The following is a 22648-nucleotide window of genomic DNA, read 5'->3' as shown; positions in this document are numbered from 1 at the left end:
AGCTAAGTCCATAAAGGTCTGTGTCCAGCTGGTGGGCCTCTAGGTGATGAATTCTTTGACCATGAAACAAAAGTACAGAATGATCCTCAATCTTGTCCTGCTTTTGCAGAGTCATGAAAAAGAGGGCACGGAATGCTGAAATCATGTGCATTTTAGATTACAGACAGTTTAACTCTTGACACTCTAAATGTGAGATCTTTGTTCAGCTATTGGATTGATGTGCTACTGAAACAACCAAACCATAAACATGGACATTCTCATAAAAGAAGCCAGAAGACAAGTGTGAAAATAGCATTATGCTTCTTGTAAAGGCAAATAAGGAGTGGTCAGAAAGCAGGAAGAGGGAGGAAGGAAAGAAGAGCTAAGGGGAAGGAAAGAAATAAGCATTTATTAACTGCTTCCTATGTGTCAGGCATTGTGCTAAACTTGTCGTCAAGGAATTTATATTTTACTGAGGGACAATAGCACATAAAAGGGGGCTGTGGGAGAGGGGAGTGTGAAGGTACTTAGGTCCATTGGCAGGGAATGAAGGGACCTCTCCACAAAATGGAGGCCCCAGGAGGAATTTGACAGTAGGAAAAGGGACCAGGAATATTCCAAGGAAGTGGGATATTCCAAGATAAGGAAGCTCCAGGAAAGTTCCAGAATGAGATAGCAGCAGAGACATAGTTTTGAAGTCCAGCGGGGGGAATGAGTTATCAACAATGGGTTCCCTGTCTCTGGGGAAGCAAACCATGTCGAGACACAGGATAGGCACTGGAGAGAAACAGTTATGTGGGGTTTTTTTGTTGAGTAGAGGCAAGGCAAGTGTGTGCAGAATGAATAGAATGGGGTAAATGGAGATTGGCTCATATTCGGTGTAGCTGGAGACACTCCAAGTTAGGGCTAATTTGAACTATTGGACAACTAGATGGACAAGTTCTGCCTAAAAAAGATCATAGAGTTTAGGACTGGCAGACTGTTTAGGGGCATCTTACCTAATCCCCCCGTTACAAATGAGGAAACTGAGGTCCAGGGAGGTCAAGTGACTTGTTTACAGGCTTAAAGAGGCAACCTGCAAGCAGCAGTGCTGGATGTGAAGGCCATTGCCTCTAAAGCCAGTGCTTTTCCTGCTACATTGTTCTGACATCTATTTGCTCTGTGGTTATTTCAGAGTGGACACATTGGTCACAAAATAGGCTACACTTTTCTCCTAAATCTAATCAGCACAACCCTAAAGATGCACTCTTAGTAAAACAGCAATAAAAATGACAAAAGCCCCTGCATTTGCATTGAAAGAAAAGAACAGGGACCACACTCAAAAAGAAACTCTTAAAACATTTTGCAGCAACTTTTTTAATAGGGTACTTTGGGGTAATGAGGTTTTTGTATTTTCACTTAAGTCTTCCTCCCATGTGTTTAGGAATTTTTGATTTCCTTTTATTAATTTTTATTATCTAGGGGTGGGAGAGAATCAGGACTGTTTCTGCTAGTTTAGAGGTTGTTGAGTTGGTTGACACCTGTCTCATGGGATGTGAAAATTTATTTAAGACCTCAAACATACCTTAGATAAGAAGCCAGAAAAAGAATCTCAACTGTCCCCAACTCCTCGCTTATCTTGGTGTCCGGTGATGTGTAAATCTTCCCCCTCAATCAGCTTGTTATGAGCCCACTAAATGTAGTTTAATCTGTAACCTGACTTAGTTTATTTCCTTAGGGAATGTATGAGATTGTGATTCTGTTTAAGTTTATTCAACTTTTATGACATTGAAGGAAGCATAGGATTGTGAATCTGTCTTTTTAAAGAACTTTTACAGCAAAAGAATGTATGAAACTGCAATAAGTAAAAGAATCATTTCTCTGTCATTGACATAATTTGGTCTATAAGAAGCCTTGTTAGGATCCTAGTCATTGTTCACAATTATCTTTCTACCTCCTGTACCTGTGCTTAAGCATAATAAACTAAAACAAATGATAATTATAAATTAAATTAAATTAAAAATAACTTTTTAACCTCTATGATATCTGTGTTATGGTAGATCTATTTCGATAGTAATTACCTACCACATGAACTCAAAAAAGAGATATTTTGCCCATAATACATGCAGTAACATAGCATGGAAGTGACCCTGGGGTTTTGAAAGCTCTGCCAGAAGAACAAAAGAACTCTGATAAGTTAGCAAGGCTTCAGGTATGGACCAGGCCTGTATTGAAGGCCCACTCTAGTGAAGTACAAGAAGCCTAATGTGATAAAGAGTCAGTACACAGGGGTTGCCTTTTTTTTTTTTTTGTCACAGCAACTCCCGATACACTGTCTGGGAATGATGCCATCTGCATCAATGGATGCTCATATAATCACAGTCCCTTGAAATATTAAAATCTTTTGCATGATTATGCACATTACACATAAGCATTTTGTACGTGTGCTTAAGTTTTTGTTGTTTTTCAGTCATGTACGACTTCATGCCCCTTTTGGGGAGTTTTCTTGACAAAGATACTGGAGAAGTTGGCCATTTCCTTCTCTGGCTCATTTTACAGATAAGGAAACTGAGGCAAACAGGGTTGAGTGACTTGCCCAAGGTCACACAGATAGTATCAAATTCTTATTCATGTCTTCCTGACTTCAAGCCCAGCACTTTGTCTAATGCCCCACCTACATGCCCCATACATATTTGCACACATATATAGTAGAGAGAGCTGCCTTCTGAGTTAGGAAGACTTGCCTTTGAGGCCTGCATCTCACACATTTGACTGTAAAACCCTGAGCAAATCTCATAACCTCTCAGTACCCTCAGGCAGTTCTGGAGGATGAAGTTACAGAGCCAACAATGATTCACTTTAGTAAGTATAGTTTCTCCATCAGAAATTTCACACATCAAGAAAATCATACGTATGATGTCCAAATATATAATCTGTATGTATGTGTGTATGTATGCAAAGACATAGCTATGGTTAATCTTTCCTTCAGTGCCTGGCACATAGTAGATGCTTAATAAATATTGATTGATTGCTGTCATCATGATCAACACTGTTATCACCATTATCTTTATCATATCGCTAGCTAGCTAAGGCATTATATAATGCTTTAAAATTTGCCAAGCACTTTACATATGATAATTACTTTGAGCCTTACAACAACCCTGGGAGGTAAGTACTATCATTATTCCCATTTGACAGATGAGGCAACTGAGGCTGAGAGAGGTCGAGTGACTTGCCCAGGATCAAGAAGTTACTACTCTGTGTGTAGGTGTCTGATTCTTGTTTAAGTTTTGGATTCAGGATTCAAACTCAAATGTTCTTGATTCCAGATTGTGTGTTCTCTCCATTTCTCCATTACATGCCAGCTGAGGGGTGGGGAAGGAGGACGATATTTTGGCCACCCTGATACTTCAGAACCTGTATTGCAAACAACAAATCTGATGATTCCTAATGGGATATTAGCTATACAAGTCATCCTTACCCAGTTCCATTTGTCATTTATTTTAGGGTCATATGGTATCTACTTATTGCTTGGAACAACTTGTGGCCCAAATACCAGGATTTTATTGCATTGTTTTACAGAGAAAAGAAGGGTTGGAAGCAGCATGTTTGGAATGTGCTTAAGCACTGGTGTTTCCTGTGACTGGTCACCAGGTTTTGTCTGCACTTACGCACAAGATTCAGCTGTTCTGGAGAGTATAGTAGGGACAAAGCCCTTGAGGACAACTAAGACGAGGAGATATGTACAATTTCAGAGTTGGAAGGCACCTTAGAGGTTGTGTGATTATGATTAGGATACCAGTTGTGAAAAGGAGATCATTATTGTTGGACAGTTCTCATTATGAGCAAGTTCTTCCTTATCTTGAGGCAAAATTCACCTGTTTTTTACTTTTATCCGTTGTTCATGGTTTTGTGCTGTGGGGCCAGAGGTTCCATAGCTTGGAATGACAACTAAGATTCCTCTGGCTCCTGCCCACTTCTTTGGTGTCCAGATGATATTCAGGCCTTTATGGGGCCTCTCTCCTCCTGGCCCATCTTAGATGGTCTAGGCGTGTACTTAACCTCCATTATGTCTCTGATTATTGCACTTATCTCACATAGGCCTGATTAGAGTTATTTGTGTATGTATGTATGTATTTATAAATATAGGTAGATGTATATATATATATATATTTGGATATCCATACACATGCATATATATGTATATGGAAAAATTTACACAAATATGTGCATGTACATGTACATGTGTATATATAGAAAGATTCTATATATCTAGATACATACACATATATGTATATGTACATATACATTTATGTGTGTATACCTAGAAAGATTTTTATCCATTTGTATCTGTATTCTTATTTCTATTTCTATCTTTATCTCTATTTATCTTTCTATCGAATTATTAACTTCATAAGAGCAAGGTCTGCGCCATATCTATCTGTGTATCCCTAAAGGCCTTTCAAATAATATAAAATTTGAATTGAAATATTAAATTTTTGAAAAATATGAAATATTAAAATTGAAATAATAAATTGAAATATAATTTCAAATGCTATATAATTAATAGATATTTATTGAATTAGGGAACAATCTGGAGGTCGGACCTGCTCTATAGAATTCCCAGTCCAAGCTCAAACAGTTTGTAATCCACGAAAGTTTACCACGAAGAGCTACAGATTAGGCAGGATATGGCTTTCCTGTCTGCAAAGGGTTCTGCTAAGCCAGCTAATTCATCTACAAGCATTTATTAAGCACTTACTCTGTGCTATAGGCACTGGGGCTGGGGTTACAAAGGAAAGAAAATGTAAAAATAGTCCTTTCCCTCAAGAAGCTTAAGACGAATTCCCCATCCTTTGCTCCCTCCCTTTTCTCCTCTCTTCCCCGCCCACCCTAAGCCCCCCCACACGTACACTTCTCTTTCCTTCAGCCTAGTGGAACGTTGTGCTGGACATGGCTGGCAAAGCCCTGGAGATGGGGAGGAGGAGGAGAGAGGGAGCAGGACAGGCAGAATACTTTACCTTCACTCAATTTTATTTATAGTTTTACTTATATTCAGCTCAGCTCAGTTCACCTCTGTGAAGCCTTCCATGACGTCACAGCTGCTTACTCCCACCTAAAAATATTCTCAAGCTTTCTTAGAGTACTTTGTAATTTTTATTTTCTCACATCACACTCTAGCTTGTATTATGCTATGCACTTGTTATGTCCCTCCTCCCCAGATCCCCAGTAGAGTGTGAGCTCCTTGGGGTCAGAGGCTGCATTATTTTCTTTTCTCGTTTCTCTCCTTCCCCACTTTTCCCTAAATCTAGTCTTTATTATAGCTCATTGGTTTTCTTTTTTAAAAAAGACTTGTTATTTTTTTACATGCATTTATTGTGTCTCCCTTCCTCTCCCCGCCACCCCCCCCCCCCCCAACAATTAAAAAAGCTCCTCATAACAAATGTGTATAGTCCAGCAAAACAAATTCCCACGTTGGTCATGTCCACAAACCTATGGAACTGTGTCGTCTTCCATCTTCATATCCAAATATAAGGCTTTCTATACAATAAGCATTTAATAAATATTTGTTGAATCAAAGTGAATTGTTGGATCAACAATGCTAAAGGCAGCCCTGCTGTGGTTCAACATCGTAGGTCTGTCATCAGAGAGGAGAGAGTGCCATCCTGGGCCCTGCTTAGAAAATACAGGTGCAGCCCACAGCGATAGTCTCCATGACAGGCCTCGGGGCGCAGGCCTTCTGCTGCCTCCAGCCAGCCCGGGGAAAGAAGGGGCAGAGATGGCGACGTACCGGGATCTGGCTGTAAATAGGAACACTCACCATGGTTCGGTCCTCCTGCATCGTGAAGGGATTGATACAGCCTAGACAAAGGCAGCGGGCCTCAGGGAGGTCCACAGGGATTCGAGCTGGGTCATGATTCAGGCTGCAGGAGAGATGTGGGAGGGAGGCTCACAGGGAAGGAGCACATTCACCAATACCTCCCTGGTCCCCTTGGCCCAGAGTTGAGGGCTGATGCTAAGATCCAAGGCCTTTGCCCCCTGGTAACCTCTCCCCAACCCCCAGGTTGGTGTAGTATAAAGGGCCTTTGACTAAACATAGGATAATTTTCTGAAGTACTATCTTCTATTAAAAAATTAACGTTCCAGTATCCAAGTGTTTGCAGAATCATCAGATCTCAGACATTGAAGGGGATGTCAGAGGCAATCTAGTCTGGCTCTCTGTAGGCCTCCCCTGGACATCCACTTGGCAAGTGTTCATCTAACTTCTACTTGAAAGCCCTTAGTGGTGGGAAACTCATGATCTTTAGAGACTGTTCTTAATTCCAAGTTTCTCTTTATTTGGAGCTGAAATTTGCCTTTCTGCAACTTGCTCCACTGCTCCTGTTTTGTGCTCTAGGGTCAAGCAGAATAAATTCTGTATCTCTTCCACATTACCCCCCTCAAATGCTTGAAGATGGTAGTCATTTTCCCCCACTAAGTCTGCTCTTCTCCAAGTCAAACATTCCAATTTCTTCTGCCTAAAGTGATAATAACTAAATATCTTTAAGGCTAGCAAAAGCACTTTAATTCAGATAACTAATCTGATCCTCACAACTTTACTTAAATAGATGCTATTATTATCCCCATTTTACAGATAAGGAAACTGAGACAGACAAATGTAAGTGACTTGCCTAGAGTCAAGCAGGTGGCAAATGCTTCAATTATATCTTTCTGTTGCCAGAATCAGGATTATGAAGGTGATGTCTACTCTCCAGAAATTTAATAGTCTTTTAAAAAACATTTATTTTTTTTATAGTTTTAGTTTTCAACATTCACTTTTATAAGATTTTGAGTCTTACATTTTCTCCCCCTCCTTACCCTCCGCCTCCCCAAAGCAGCATGTAATCTGATATAGGCTATACATGTACAATTAGTTTAGATACTCTTTCCATGACATCTTAGTACCTTCCAAATAGGCAGCCATGGTATAATGGAAAGAACCTTAGACTTGAAGTTGGGAGACTGGGTTCGGGTCTCAACTCTGATATTTATTAGCTGTATAAACCATTTAGGCAAGTTACTTCTTTTTTCTGAAGCATAGTTTTATCATCTGTGAAATAGGGAAAATAATGCATGGACCATCTATCTCGAAGAGATCATGTGTATAAATATTAGCAATGATGATTAGTATGGAGGCATAAGTAGAGAGTTACAAGTATCCTCTGGAGGCTATTCTCCGAACCCTTATAGTCAGAAGAGATGCAAGTGGACAACATTGAGCAAAAAATTTCATTCAGCTTCTATACACATCTAGGTTTCGAGATCAGTGTTTCAGTGATGGTTCTTTTTATGGAAAGTTCTTATAACAACACCAATAATAAATAACAACTTATATTTATGAAGGGATTTAAAGTGTTTTGCCTATGTTGTTTCATTTGGTTCACCCAATAATCCTGTGATTTTATTGGTGTAAAGGATCAAAGCATATTGGCAAATGTTCAGCAAGTCAGTTGGGATCTTGGGTTTAGAGCACTTAGAGGTTGTGACTTTTCCAGGGTCACACAGCCCATATATGTCAGAGATGGGTCTTGAACCTCATTACAGTCAAACAGCAAGTATTTATTATCTCCATCTTGTGAATGGGAAGAAACAGGCTCATAAAAATGGTTTCTTGTCAAGGGGGTGTATAGACAGCAAGAGACAAAGCCTGGATAGGAACACAGGTCTCAAATACAAGGCTTGTACATTACAGCAAATTACAAGCACTCTTTCTATTATTACATCTTCACTTGATTTTATTCACAGTCTATTCAGGCTCAGGTCTTTCTACATGATTGATGTCCTCAACTTTATTTTGTTTTTGGTATGGGAGAGCAATCTTCAAGTTGGAATGGACCCTAAAAGTAATCCGGTCTAATATTCTTTCCCACATGAATATGGTATAGAGAAAACAACACTGTATTTGAAATCAGAAAACCTAGATTCAAATCTCAGCTTTGCTACTGATTACCTGATTGGCTTTGGGCAAGTTCATTGGGTCTCAGTTTCCATATTAGTAAAATGAGGAAGGGACAGTTAGGTGGCACAGTGGATAGAACCCCAAGCCTGGAGTCAGGAAGACTTGTGTTCAAATCTGACCTCACATGCTTACTAGTTGTGCAAGCCCCTCATTTAACCCTATTTGCCTCAGTTTCCTCATCTGTAAAATGAGCTAGAGAAGGAAATGGCAAAACCATTCCAGTGTCTTTACCAAGAAAACTCCAAAAGTGTAATAAAGAGTTGGACATGGCTAAAAATGACTAAACAACAACAAAAAAATGAGGACGGTGGACTTCATTGCTTTCCTGCCCTATAAAATCCCATGATTTTATCACTCCTCTATAACAATGAGTTCCTGTTCTAGTTCCAACACCACCTTTGTGTACTTGAGCAAGTGTCTTTACTTCTGTGAGGCTCCATTCTCTTTTTTGATAAAATATTTGCCCAACCTATCCCATCATGTTGTTGTGAGGAAAGTGCTTTGTTAATCTTAATATACTTTAGGAACTTGAGCTGAGGCATATTACAGTGGAGAGAGGGCTGGACTTGGACCCAAGATATTAGGTTTCATGGTGACAACCATGTTGTCTTGACCAGAGCACACCCCATCCCTGGGCCTCAGTTTCCCCATCTGTAAAATGAAGGGTTTAGATCAGATAAACTGAAAGGTATCTATTGGCTCTACCATTCTGGGATTCTATTATTGCTAATTTCTTATTCTGGGGACCAGATCCTGGACTCACCTATAAGCCCATGGGGACAGGCTCCTCTTGTTGGACATCCACAGCTGCAGGTTGACCTCACATTTGCCTTTGGATGACTCTGAGTTATTCCTCAGCTGGGTCACCATCTCCTGAATGCTCTTCTCATATTCTTCCATTAAGGCAAACACCTTCTCCCCTGGCAGCTTCACCCTTTGGCCCAAGTCTAAGGGTCCCTGAGCCACTGAGGGAAGAACTTTTGATCTCATCACCCCTTTTCTCTTTCCTTTGGGATTCTGGAGTTTGGTCTTTGGCTGCCCTGGGACACTCAGTGTCAGGGAGAGAAAGATGGAGACAGCAAGGAATCCAAGCTGAAGAAAGAACCCGTAGGAGTGTTACAATTGAATTTGGCTTGACTCCTGAACCTTTGGGAGGCCAAGGAGCAAGAAGCAACCTGTGACCTCACAGCCCTGACCATGCAAGGCAGCCCAAGGAGAAAAGGGTTCCATGTTATCTAGAACTTTCTCCTCTGTCTGCTGCAATGTTCAGGCCTCCCCTTGACCTTCCCCACCCATCCACCCACAAACACACCTAGTACCACCCATTCACACCTACCCACCCATCCCCCCTTCCCACCCATAGGTTTCTACACATTATGGTACACATTCCCTTCTTCCACTAAAACCACTCACACTTAGCTTCCATCAACAGTCAGCTACCCTATCTCACTTATACCTTTCTTCAATTCCCTATTACTTCATGCATACCTATCCATTCACACCCTCACCCCTATCATAAAATACATAGGATTGCAAAGGAAAACAGTTATATTGAGATAATTATCAAAATATTGAAAGGAGTTGCCCCAGAATCATGGGATTTTCAAGTTTAGAGTTGGAAGGAACTGTTGAAATTATCTAGTCCATTCTTATTTTACAAATGAGGAAACTGAGGCCCAGAGAGAGGAAGTAGTATCTTGCCAAAAGCCATATAGACAGTAAGTGGTAAAGTCATGATTTCACTTAAATCCATACTTTTGTTAGTCATTTTCCCATTCATCATCATTGTTGTTTACTCCAAATCTTCATGACTCCATTTGAGATTTTCTTGGCAGAGATTCTGGTGAGGTTTGCTGTTTCCTTCTCTAGCTCATTGTACAGGTAAGGAAACTGAGGCAAACAGGGTTAAGTAACTTACCCCGGGTCACACAGCTAGTAAGTCGGAGGCCAGATTGGAACTCAAGGGATTGCAATTCCAGGACCCGTACTCTATCCACTTCACCACCTACCTGCCCTATCTTCCCAGTCATCTAAACTCAAAACTTCTGTGTAATCATTGACTCTTCCTTGTCACTCATCAATGCATTCAATGAGTTTCCTAATCCCATTGATTCCTTCTCCAAAATATCTCTTGCATTTATCTCCTCCTCACCAATCACATCATCTATTTCCACGCCTCATTATCAGTTACCTGGACTATTATGGAAGTTTCATCATTAGCCTCCCTTCCACTTGTCTTCCCTTCTTAGTCCAGTCTTCACAAAGCTACCACCTTTATCTTTTCCCAATTCAGAAACCTTTCATTGCCCCTTATTGCCTATAAAATAAAATGCTAACTCCCTAACTTGTCCTTTGGGGTCCTCTGTAATCTAGGTACACATAACATTGCCAGCCCTATTTTACATTCTGCCCTTAGACACACTTTAATTTCAAGCAAACTGTATTACTAGCTAATCTCTAATCTTCTACCACTGTCTCTTGCCTCTATACATTTGCTGGCTCTCTCTCATGCTTGAAATGTGCGTCCTCCTTATTTCTACCTATTGGAAGCCTTCTCTTCCTTGAAAGCTCAGTTAAAAAGCCAATTCCTCCATGAATCCTTTCCTAATTCCTTCCAGATGAAAGTATTGTCTACCTTCTTGAATTTTCCTAAGGTATTTTGCTTGAACCTCTGTTTTAACCATAACCTCTCCTGTCCTCTACCCCCATCACATTTTAACTTGTGTTGCAGAATCTCAGATTTGAACATGACCTCAAGAACGATCTAGCTTGAGGAGTACCTGAACAAGGAATTCCTCTGCAGCACACCTGATAAGCAGTCATGCTCCAGTGAGGGAGGTCGTTCCATATCCTATCGGCTGTCATGTCACCTTTTTAGCATATACCGCCTTCTCCCTTCTGCCACAGCCTGGTGCAAACCCTTATCATCTCAGACTCGGACCATTGCAATAGTCTCTCTTTATTCTAATTTATCCGTCAGTCAGCTGTCAAATTGATCTTCCTAAAGCACAAGTTTGATCATGGCAACCCAACCATTCCATAAACTCCAGTGGCTCCTTATCTAGAATCAAATAGAAAATCCTCTATTTGACCTTTAAAGCCCTTCATAACAGAGCCTTTTCCTTACACTCCAATTTTTTTTACATTTGAATTTTCTCCATGTATTTTATGATCCAGTGACACTCACCTTCTTGCTATTTCCTTGTCATTGTACAACCCTTCTTTCTCTCTCTCACTTGCTCTGGGAACACTATCAAATCAATACCATGATTGTTTCTGGAAATGACCCATTATCAAATTGCTCGATGGCTCTACTTATCGTCCCCCGTAATTTAGCCTTTCCTTCTTTGTTTACCACTTTCCCTATTAGAATGTAAATTCCCCCTTCTAGGCAGAGACCTGACCCCAGAGCTTAGCATAATGCCTGCTGCATAGTAAACATTTAACATATGCTTTTAAATTAAATGACCAATTAATTAATGTTCCGGAAGGCAGAGATAATAAAAATAAAGCTAGTGTGCATTTTATAGCACTTTAAGGTTTGCAAAGCACTTTGCAAACACTATCTCGTTTGATCCTCACCATAACCCTAGAGTAGGTGTCATTATTATCCCCATTTTTTAGATGAGGAAACTGAGGCAGACAGAGGTGAAGTTACTTGTCTAGGATCACAATGAGAGTGTGTGGGGCAGGATTATGTCATCCTTCGTTTTTGTTTCCTTTGCTTAATAAATTGAATTGAAATCAAAGCTTTGATGCTTACCTGTAGTTTCCAGTCTATCCCTAATTCCTTCCCTAAGCAATGCTCAGAGCAGTAACTGTAATAATTATACAGATACAAGAAGTTCTATTTCTCTATGATTATTACTATATATAATTATTACAGTAATAGCTATGAGCATTGCTTACAGAAGGAATATGATTATATATCTACATCTGTATAGTATTATTATAGGTAAATTATGAGCATTACGTAGGTAGGAATTTTCATGTATATACACACGTATACATATATGTGTATATATGTATGTATGTACGACACACATATTTTAGCAATTTCTACAGTACTTTAACATCCATTAGAATGTGAGCTCCTTGAAGGCAGAATTTGGTCTTACTTTGTGTGAATGGAATATTTAGCACAGTGCCTGGCACAGAGTACATATTCAATGACTGCTTGTTCATTGACTGTCAAATTTTATATATTTGGGAGTCAGAGTGGCTTAGCAAAAGAACCCTGGATTCAGAGTAAAAATCAAAACAACACAAAATAGAAAACATCCCCTATGGCTTGGTTTGAGTCCTGGCTTGTTTACAACCCTTATGACTTTTGGAGTGTGACTTAACCACATTGAGCCTCAGTTTCCTTATCTGTCAAGTGAGGACATTGAAGTAGATAGTCTCTAATGACCCTCTAGCGCTAAGACTGCATAACTCTGCAAGATCACATAGACTCCTTCCTGTCTTCCATATGAAAGGGTCTTACATGCAGTAAAGAAATAGTTATGTTTTTATTTTACACACCAAGTTGTCAGTACTGTAAACAAGCCATCCCTGTTACTGTGGCAAGGGGGTTTAAAAATGGCTGTTGGCTGGAAGCCAACAAGTATCTAGAGCACTAGGCTCAGCTCCGAGGATGGGAGGCTTTGAGAAGGCAGTATTGTAAATAAGCCTATTAACTCAAGGACTGTGGGGGAGACAGGCAGGACAAAGGAGTCCAATACCACAGGGACACTGAGTAGATCACAGGAATAAATGACCAAGTCAAGATGACCAGAGGATTGATGGATTCATCAACATGCATGGGCAGTCAGACTGTTACCTGGACAACAGAGGTGCTCCTCTACTGGACAGTGGATTGAGCACATGTAGGACTGTGCAAGCAATGAGGCCAAGAGATCCAGGACTAATGTTTGAGTGACAATTGAGAATGGATGTGGGAGGGGCAATTTGGGCAAGTGTCAAGGGCATGGGAGGAGAGTGGGAGTTAGTTTACTGAATTTGTTTTCCTGTTTTGGGAGAAAGAGTTGGACCCTTTCAATTCTCACATCCTTTAGCCAGAGAGGTGCAGGTTCAAGGAAAGTAGATGAATCCAGGTTTCCATTATTTTTCTCCTATAACTCCCATTGACTACTATGGGACTCAGGGGCCAGGTCTGGGAGCTATGGGTAGAATTGGTGCACTTGGCAATAAGAAACTTGACAGACTGCTGATCCTCTGGAAGCTAATTATTCGGTAGATTCGAGATGCTCTAGAAGAGAGGGCAATAATACTTCCATACTAGGAATCCAAATTACAATAGGGAAAAGGGAGATTTACAAGCTACTTTAAAACAGTTAATATGTGGGGCAGATACTTGTCCCTGGGGAGAGAAAATTGTTCTTCTCTTAAAGAGTAATTAGAAAGCTTAGTCAATGAACATTATAGCAGAGCTGTAATTGGAAATCAATGCCTGGGACAAATAACGCAGAACAGGCCCTTAAATCAGCCTTTTAAAGATACATGCAGTTTGGTGGAGGTGTGACGCTAAGATACTTCCTGCTATGGGGAGGAGCTTACCTAAATAGAATTTGGCTATTGGGAGGAAGGACTATACTTTCTAGTATGGTTATTTTGCTAATTAGATATAAGAATTAGTTATTTTTATATTGCGAAGTGTCTGTTTCCTGGGTCAAAGTCCTGGTTGTTTTATCATAGTTATAGCCCTTCATTGAGATCTTTATAACTTGAGTAATAAGAGGAAAGGGATCTGCAACGGGACAGTGAGGGTGATGATGCTCCAGGTCACTGAAAATCAGGAACAGATTACATATTATATATATAATATACATTATTATATATTATATAAAAAGGAGAAATGGGATCAAGAGCTAGGTGGGTTACCCTAAAAGCAAGATAAGAAAGCTTGAAAGTAAGCTGGTGAAACCCAAGAGTTAACAAAGAAACAATTGTGAAAGTTAAATCCGAAGCTCAGGCCAGAGACTCCAAGATCTCAGACTTTCGTTCAATGCCATATTATCTGTGACCATGGGAATATTAAATATTACAGAAAGAATTGTAGGATGCTTAGGAGAAACAGGAGAAAGGAGCTTATGTTTATGATGGAGCAGCACTGTGTTGCTGACTTCCCTACAGGGAAGAAAGTCTGGGACACCAGAGAAAGGTAAGCCTGAAGGAGTTTCTTGGGAAACTGTTTCACTTGGATCCCTGAAGACCAGATGATATATCCTTTCCTTTGAGAGAGCTCTTGGGGAGTGTTCTATGATTATTCCAGAAAGGGAGACAAGAGAGAAAATAGTCGATAAGTTTATCTCAGGGAATCAAAAGCTCCAGGTCTGAGGTCCCAGAGCAAAGGACTGAGGCTAAGAGACAGCCTAAATTTTTAAGGAGAACAGGAACTTGGACCAGCTAGTGCTGCTTTGCCATGAATTTTGTTTGGCATGCTGCCCATTACAAATGTGAGTGAGTGAGTGTGTGTGTGTGTTTGTGTGTGTGTGTGTGTGTGTGTGTCTCATCCACAAGACACAGAGAAGAGTCTGTATCACTGGTCAAAGCCCATGGGGACTGAGGCGAGTATCAGGTAGGCAGAAGTCAAATAGGGTTACAAAGAGTGGAAGAAAGGAGACATTTTCCAAAGTGGTGAGCAGCGCTGAAAAAAGGAGGAAGTCTTCCCCCAAACAGCATCAAGTCCTATTTCATGCAATCAGCAGGTCATAGATTTAGCGCTGCACAAAAACTTAATAGGTCATTGAGGCTGACACTTTCTTTCTTTTTTTATACTGATGAGGAAACTGAGGCCCAGAGTCGGCATTTAATAAATACTAGGATTATAAGGTTTTAGCTACCTTACTTAACTTTAACTGCTTTACTTGACTCTTAAATCTAATACCTAGGTTCACAAAACTAGTAAGTGACTGAAGCTGGATTTAAACCCAAGTCTTTCTGACTTTAGCACTCGAACCAGGAAAAAGTCTGCAAAGGTTTACTCTCCTTCAAGAAATGATGACTTTGAAAGCTGGTGCACTATTGAATGCATCTGTGGGTGTTCAGATACACGTTTATATAAATACGATTTAAATGTGTGTAGGCTGGCGTGTTAGAAAATAATCTATTTGGGGAAAAGTACTTTTTTTTTATCTTTACAAGATGCAATGTACAAATGACCTTGGGGAATAATGGGAAATTATTCTGGTTTCTGACTGAGTACATGGGCAAAAGTAGATAACAGTAGCATTTAAAAAAATCCTAAAATTCCATCAGGGCTGGAGTGAAAAAAAAATGGTGGTCGTGGGAAGGGAAATGATGATGCACATGATTAATAAATTCAGAGGTCCTTGGATTTTTGGCAATTAGCAAATTGACTTTTAGGTTACTACTTTCTCATACTTGGCCCAAATAGGACAATAAATTTCACCCCTTAATTAATTGTAAGGGTGCTACATAAATTTGTGGATCAATATATGAACTGTAAGTAAACTTTCTCTATGTTTTATTTATTTGATCTTATTAATTAGAATTCTTTACAGGTATAATTTTGTTAAATGTGGATTTAGTAGAATGAAATTTTAATGATATTTTATAAATGAAGAAACTGAGACCCAGAGACATGCTTCCGCCTGTGTCACATAGGTGGTAATGGCAAAACTTTGCTTTGATTCCAGATCCTCTTACTCCAAATCCAGCTCTTTCCCCCTGCATTATTTTGTAGTTCATTGTTTGAATTAAAATGGACATCAGTGGCATGTAAGTTAGGCTGCTCATGGGAAAAAGATGTCCTTTCTATGGGAAGTGGTATGTCACTTGTCTTTTGGGGTAGATCTCCTATTTCTCATGGACTATTTGATTGAGGAACTCAGGCGTTAACCATCTGGACGTAGATAGTGTGACATAGAGGAAGGACAGCTGGACTTGGACTTGAGTTTGGGCTTGAATCCCATATTTGACATTTGTACGACCATGGAGTTTCTCACATAACCTCTTAGAACCTCAATTTCCTCTACTGTGAAGTGAGAACAATAATGCCTAAAGTTCCTATTTCAAAGGGACAGTGAGAAGAGGTAAATGTATGTGAAGTGCTCCACGGATGAGGTTCCAGTATTTTTCTCAATGTAAGAATTTGGAATTCAAATAATATTTGTGCATAAGCTCTTTTGTAAGCACCTGATAAGTTTTCTTTTTTTTAAACAAACCTGAGTTGTTGTTTGAATTTTGTCTGACTCTGTGACTCCATTTGGGGTTTTCTTGGCAGAGATACTGGAGTGTTGTGCCATTTCTTTCTTCAGCTCATTTTACAGATAAGGAAACTGAGACAAACAGGTTTAAGTGACTTGGCCAGGATCACAGAGCCAGTAAGTGTTTGAGGTCAGATTTGAACTCAGGAAGATGAGTCTTCCTGATTCTAGGCCCAGTGCTCTATCCACTGTGCCACCTAGCTGCTCTACAAACCTGAGTTGGTATATTTTAAAATAATATTTTAAGGATCAGGCAAAGAAAGGGCTGCCAGTTGAGGACCAACAGGGACACATGTGGCCTTGAGGCCATAGGTTCCCCACCCCTACACTAGAGGGATTCTGATTTTGACTAAACGCAGTGCCTTATTTCCAAGAAGGCACCACAGAAAATAAAGCAGTACATTTATGGTTATTGGATAGAGGCAGATGTTCCTTTCTACATTCCCAAAGAGAGGAAGAAGTTTATAGGTGGTTCCATGGATTTAAGGTATAGAAGCATGCTTTGGCCCAGCACATGAACGGTTTTAGTGACCAGTCTTAGAGACCATGAGAACTGGCTGTTTCATTATCTGGAGTGTGTCAGAGATGAGGATTATGCCGGAATTCCCAAATTCTTTTAGACTTGTGAACAGAATGTAGCAAGGATAACCCTGCATCTAATCCCATTAAAGGAGTGGATGATATTGGCCTGATCCCTAATTACCTAGGTAGGGATGAAAGTTTCTCTTGCTGGTAGGTCAAGGCAGCATCTATGGGGAATGAGCATGTGGCTACTCAAAAGTTGGTAATTCTTTTCTATTTGTGGGGAATTCCCCACATCCTTGCTTTCCATATGAGCAAAATGGGAAAGCTTTTGGAGATCCTGGAAAACAAAATGTAATATTCTACCACACAAAGTCATCTCAGCAAATTGGGAACCCTCTTCTAAATGATAAGCTTCTGGATGTAGTCAGAACTGGCATAGGGAGAATTGGGCACAAATAGGACAGAGTGTTGGGTGCCCCTTGTATTCACTTTGCATGTGTTTTGTGTTTGCTTATATGTGTACCTGTTGTTTCCCCTGGAATAGAAATTTTTATAGTTTGGTAGAATTGGTAAAGGTAGGTAGGTACTCTGCTGACATGCTAATAACAGCTATCATCTGTGGGGTTTTCATTGCTGTTGAGTTGTGTCCTACTTTTTGTGACCCCACTAGGGTTTTCTTGGCAAGGATACTGGAGTGGTTTAGCATGTCCTTCTATGACTCATTTTACAGATTAGAAAATTGAAGCAAATAGGGTTAAGCAACTTGCTTAGGGTCGCACAGCTAGTAAATATCTGAGGCCAAATGTAAACTCATGAAGATGAATCTTTCTAATTCTAGGCCTGGCACTCTATCTATTGCACCACCCTGTTGCCCTTGAAGAAATAATGGGACTCATTGAATAGAAACAGTGACTTGTTCCAGGTTACACTGTCACTGGTAGAATCTAGACTAGCACCCAGGTCTCTTGACCATCCCATGCTCTTTTCTTTACACAGTACTGTCTCCCCTTCTTTGCCAGTGTAACACTAATCAATCCAAAATGAAATATGAAGCAATCTGTCAAGTTTTTAGGTGTTTGGTTCATATGTTGCTTTTTGGGAGGGACTAGGTGATTGGAAAGATTTTGCCAGGTGTCACCCAGATATTGTGTCCTTTAGACATGACCTCAAAGTGGGGAGTTTCAACTCTACTCCATCACAGAGACAATGTAGGAGAGTAGAAGATGCTTCGTACCTGGAGTCATGAGAGATCTGGATCTAATCCTGCCTCAAATAACTGGGCAAATCATTCACCTTTCCTGAAACTTATTCCCCTTACCTGTAAAACAGGGATAGTAAATACTTGTGAAGAAAGCACTTTGTAAACCTCAATGGATCGTATAGTACAACTGTGTTATTATCAGATTAAGAAAAGCACCTTTGAGATCATCAAGGCTGACCTCTTAATTTTACAGAGGAGGAAACTGAGGCCCAGAAAAAGGAACTGACTTGCCTAAGACCACACAGCTAGTATGACAAGTGATAGCATTTGAACCCACATTCTCTCACTCCATATCCATTGCTTTAAATCTATAGCTTGAGGACTGTGATCCAACCTTCTTAACAGTCAGCCACTGGCAAATGTTATAAGACAAGGCTCTGTTCCTTCCTTGGCCTGAGGGACCTCCCAGGTATGAAGGGAGAAGAGGGGGGACTAGTGAAAGAATGTTTCTCTGATGGACTGTACTTCTAGGCCAAACAGCCCCAGCCAGGCACCGATAAGAAAGAAAAACTGGACCCCAAGATCCCTAAATAGGGGAAAGGAGAGAGAAGCAGAGGGGTGGGGGTGAGGGACAGTCACGTACCAGAGTATGAGCTGAAGGCATTGTAGGGAACCAGTCGATGACAGCAGCAGCAGCAGCAGCAGCAGCAGCAGCAGCAGCAGCAGCAGCAGCAGCAGCAGCAGCAGCAGCAGCAGCAGCAGGGATGCCTCCCTTGGACTGGCAGAGGGAGGATGGAACAAGGCAATTATAGATAAAAAGGGGTGTGTTTGTGGGGCCTGGGGGGTGGGATGGTTCAGAGCCTCAGCCCTTGGCCATGTCTGGCCTAGATTCATGTTGGCAAGGGAGGGGTGCCGTGGGCAGCCTCGGAACCTGCCCAAGGTGCTGCCCGGGCTGTTGACAAAAGGACAATGTCCTGTGTGTCTGGTGGAGCCTGGCTGGACAGCACCTCTGCTCTTGGCTTGTGACTACCTGACCACCAGCACCCACAGCACAGGCTGAGACAATCAGGTTCCCTGGATGGGCTTTGGGGGGAGGGTGAAGGTTGGGGAGGTGCGGTCAGAAGAGCAAACGTCCTCAGTAGTTTCTTTGGCTGCAGCTGGAGCCCAGCCTAATCTCACAGGGAAACAGCTCCTGAGCTCTGCAAAGAAGCCATGTTTTCAACAAGAATCAGGAGGGTTGTGCTCTGCCACGAACCTATTCTGTGACCTTGGACAAGTCACTTCCCATTTCTTGGCCTTAATTTATCTGAATGTAAAATGAAAGGTCTGGAAGAGACAGTTCCTCACATCTTCTAATGCTCAATGCTGTATGATGCCTTCACCTTTGACATTCTATATTCCATATTTTAATATCTATTTCAGCTCTGACATTCTACAGTCTGTGTTCTAAAGTCAATCTTAACTCTGCCATTCTATGCTCTGTGTTTCAAGACCCATCTCAGCTGTGGCATTCTAGATGGGTTACAGAGTGTATCCTTTTAGCCAGAGGAAATATTAGGTATTGCTTAAAACTGGAGAAATATAGAAGTGGAATGATTATTCCAAAGCCTTCGAGGAGTACAATTGTTCTAGACTTTGTCTAGAAGAAAGTTCCTAACCTGTGAGTTGGAAGCATGCCTAGAGGAGGGCCACCAGGATTGTGAGGGGGATTTCAGTGGTGAATGGATGAAGGAACTCTTCCAGGCCGCCAAGTCTGGGGCAGGGTGGGGTGGGAGTGGAGAAGAAATGAGAATAGCCCCCTTAACATATTCTTATGGTGGAGGGATTGAAGTTGTTCGTTAGTAACAATGGGTAAACGTTGTAGAGAAGCAGATTTAAGCTTGAGGTAAGAAAAACAAATTCCTAAAAATTAGAACCATCCAAAAGTGGAATGTGTAATTTCCCCCTCACTGGAAATCTTCAAGCACAGGGAGGATGACCATGTGTCAGGGATATTACAGAGAGGATTCTTTCTCAGGTATTGATTAGACTACATAAGCAACAGATTTAGTGTTTGGAGGTAGGTGCCATTATTATCCCAATTTACAATTGAGGAAACTGAGGCAGAGTGACTTGCCCAAGGTCACATACACTAGTAAGTGTTGTATGCTAGATTTGAACTCAGGTCTTCTGACACCAAGTCCAGCACTCTATCCACTGCACCACTGACTGCCTCTTATTTAGGTAAGAGTTTACAAAACACTGTTCTTATTGTACTCTTATGAGGAATATGATGTGAATATCATTGCCTCCATTTTACAGAATGAGAAACTGAAGATCAGGAAAAAGCAAAATAACTCATTCTGGATCCCTTGGTTAGCTACTGGCACAGGAGACCCTTGAACCCAGATCTTCTGCCTGCTAGGCCAGGTCTCTTCCTATTGTACCAGCCTCCCAACAAGGCTCTTCTGTGAGCAAGGCCTGGGGGGTCTGGCAGAAGGAAGGCAGGAAATAGATCTGTGGAGGCAGCTCTTCATGCCCTCCCCCAAGTGGGTGACAATCTGTGGGAGAGCAAGGGGAGGGGCAAGAAGGTTGTGCCTCAAGACATGTTTTCAGAATCATCTTCCTTACAAAGTTTCCAGTGATAGAGCTGAGCCCTGCTTGGTATTTGACCAAATATGGTGGTATTTCCCCATATCCTTCTGCCCTTGCCAGCTCCTCAGTCATGTAGTGCAAACCTCCCCTGGACCCATCCATCTTGTGACATTCCAAAGTGGTTCTCATCCTACAAATGAGCTTCACTTCCCTGCCTTTTTGCCTTTCCTATAAATAACCTTGGGTGGGGGTTGGCAGGACCAGAGAGCTGTGGGACTTTGTCCTTAGCCTCTTGCTTCTTCATCCCTCTCTCCATTCTTTATTATTGAGCAGGAGCACAGGGATCTATCTGGTCCTTCCTGTCATTAAGTAGTCTGAGGACCTTTCCCCTCTAGGTCTCTGATCCTATATGATCTTCATGATCAATTCATTCACAGTGATGCACAGGTGACTTTCTATTCTACTCATGAAAGACATTCCAATTCCAAATTTGGAATTGATTGTATGACATGGAAGACACTGGCACAGGACCACTGAGCATGGCATGCCCGCATCAAAGAAAGCACTGTGCTCTATGAGCAAAGTAGAATTGAAATAGCTCAAAAGAAACATGAGATATGCAAATTTAGAGGTATCTCCATCCCAAATGCTCATATAGTCCATTTGTGCCTGAATTGTGGTGGAACCTTCTGGGTTCATGGTGGTCAGATCAGCTGCAGTTGGACACACTGTACCTTGACTCCAGCATAGTAATGTCATTTTGGTACTCTTCAAAAACAAAGGACAACAACCAACCAAAGACCTCATGAAGCCCATGAAATAGAAAGGGCTTTAGAACACAAAATATAGAGTTGGAAGGAGACTGAGAACATGGAACATAGAATATCAGAGCTGGAAATAGCTTTGGAAGTTAGAATATAGACTGCCAGAGCTGGAAGAGATCTTAGAATATGGAATATTAGCTCTGAAATTATCCTTGGAACATAGGACATAGAATGTCAGAGGTGGAAACAGTCTTGGAACACAGAACATACACTGTCAGAGCTGGAAGATGCCTTAGAACAGATTGTCAAAGTAGGAAGTAGCCTCAGAACATGGAATATCAGAGCTATATACCAGATAGATCTCCCATGTTCTCTCAGACTTTAGACCATAGAATATAGGGTTTCAGAACAGGGAAGTGCTTTAGAACATAGAATGTCAGAGCTAGAAGTAGCCTTAGAACTTAGAATATAGACTGTCAGATGCCTAAGAAGAGAATATCAGAACAGGAAGGAGCCTTAGAACATAGAATATTGGAACTAGAAGTGGCTTTAGAACATTGAATGTCAAAGATAGGAGTTTACAACACAGCATAAGATTTCAGAGCTGTAAAAGACCTTAAAAGACAAAACATATAATGTCAAAGCTAGAAAAGATTTTAGAAATTGGAAGATAGCAGAAGGAGGAAATGGAACTTTGTCTCTGGAGCCCACTCAGGGCTCTTTCTAGGGCAATATTTATTCCCCTGCACCACCAAGACAGGGCTGGTCTTGCAGAAAGTTTGACACACACAAGGCTTGCTTTAGGTGCTTCTGGCTTCTCTTTGCAAACATCCTTTACTCCAACCCTCCTGTTGCTGCACAATGGAATCAGAGGATCTCAAAGTCCGAGAGGAACCTCAGGGGCTGCTTGTTCTCGCACATACTGAGAATCTCCTCTACATCTCTTTCTGCAGACCTTTAGTGATAGGAAATTCACCATTGGCTAAAGCAGCCCATTCTTACAAGTTGCAAAGTTTCCCCTCAATCAAATTGAAATCTTTCTCTAGAACTTTCACCATTGTTTGTACTTCTTCTCTGTGGGGATTAGCAGAACAAGTTTGGGCAGAATGCCAGGTCTGAAGTCCAGAAGATTCCTCTTCCTGAGTTCAAATCTAGCTTCAGACACTTACCAGCTAGGTAACCCTGGGCAAGTCATTTAACCCTGTTTGCCTCAGTTTCCTTATCTGTAAAATGAGCTGGAGAAGGAAATGACAAACTGCTCCAGTATCTTTGCCAAGAAAAACCCGGAAGGGATCATGAAGAGTCGGACACGACTGAAAAACTCTTTTCCACATGATAATTTTTTCAAGTATGTATTTAAAACTACAACCCATGTTCCCCCTTTTTCTCCCATGAC

The 22648-nt window shown here is 41.1% G+C and overlaps 1 protein-coding gene across 1 annotated transcript; it reads right to left on the bottom strand.

The window, feature by feature from the left end:
• Nucleotides 1-4971: 4971 nt before the first annotated feature.
• IL17B (interleukin 17B) lies at nucleotides 4972-18683 on the bottom strand. The gene is made up of 3 exons (XM_072631010.1): nucleotides 18558-18683; nucleotides 8721-9049; nucleotides 4972-5882 (listed from the first exon to the last, which is right to left on the bottom strand). Exons 1-3 carry the CDS (start codon nucleotides 18576-18578, stop codon nucleotides 5636-5638), a joined length of 597 nt encoding a protein of 198 aa, XP_072487111.1. The 5' UTR covers nucleotides 18579-18683; the 3' UTR covers nucleotides 4972-5635.
• Between the last annotated feature and the right edge of the window lie 3965 nt (nucleotides 18684-22648).

The sequence above is a fragment of the Notamacropus eugenii genome, chromosome 1 (assembly GCF_028372415.1).
Source record: "Notamacropus eugenii isolate mMacEug1 chromosome 1, mMacEug1.pri_v2, whole genome shotgun sequence".
Taxonomy (NCBI): domain Eukaryota; kingdom Metazoa; phylum Chordata; class Mammalia; order Diprotodontia; family Macropodidae; genus Notamacropus; species Notamacropus eugenii.
The sequence above is the reverse complement of the archived record's forward strand: the minus strand, read 5'-3'. Positions and strand labels throughout refer to the sequence as shown.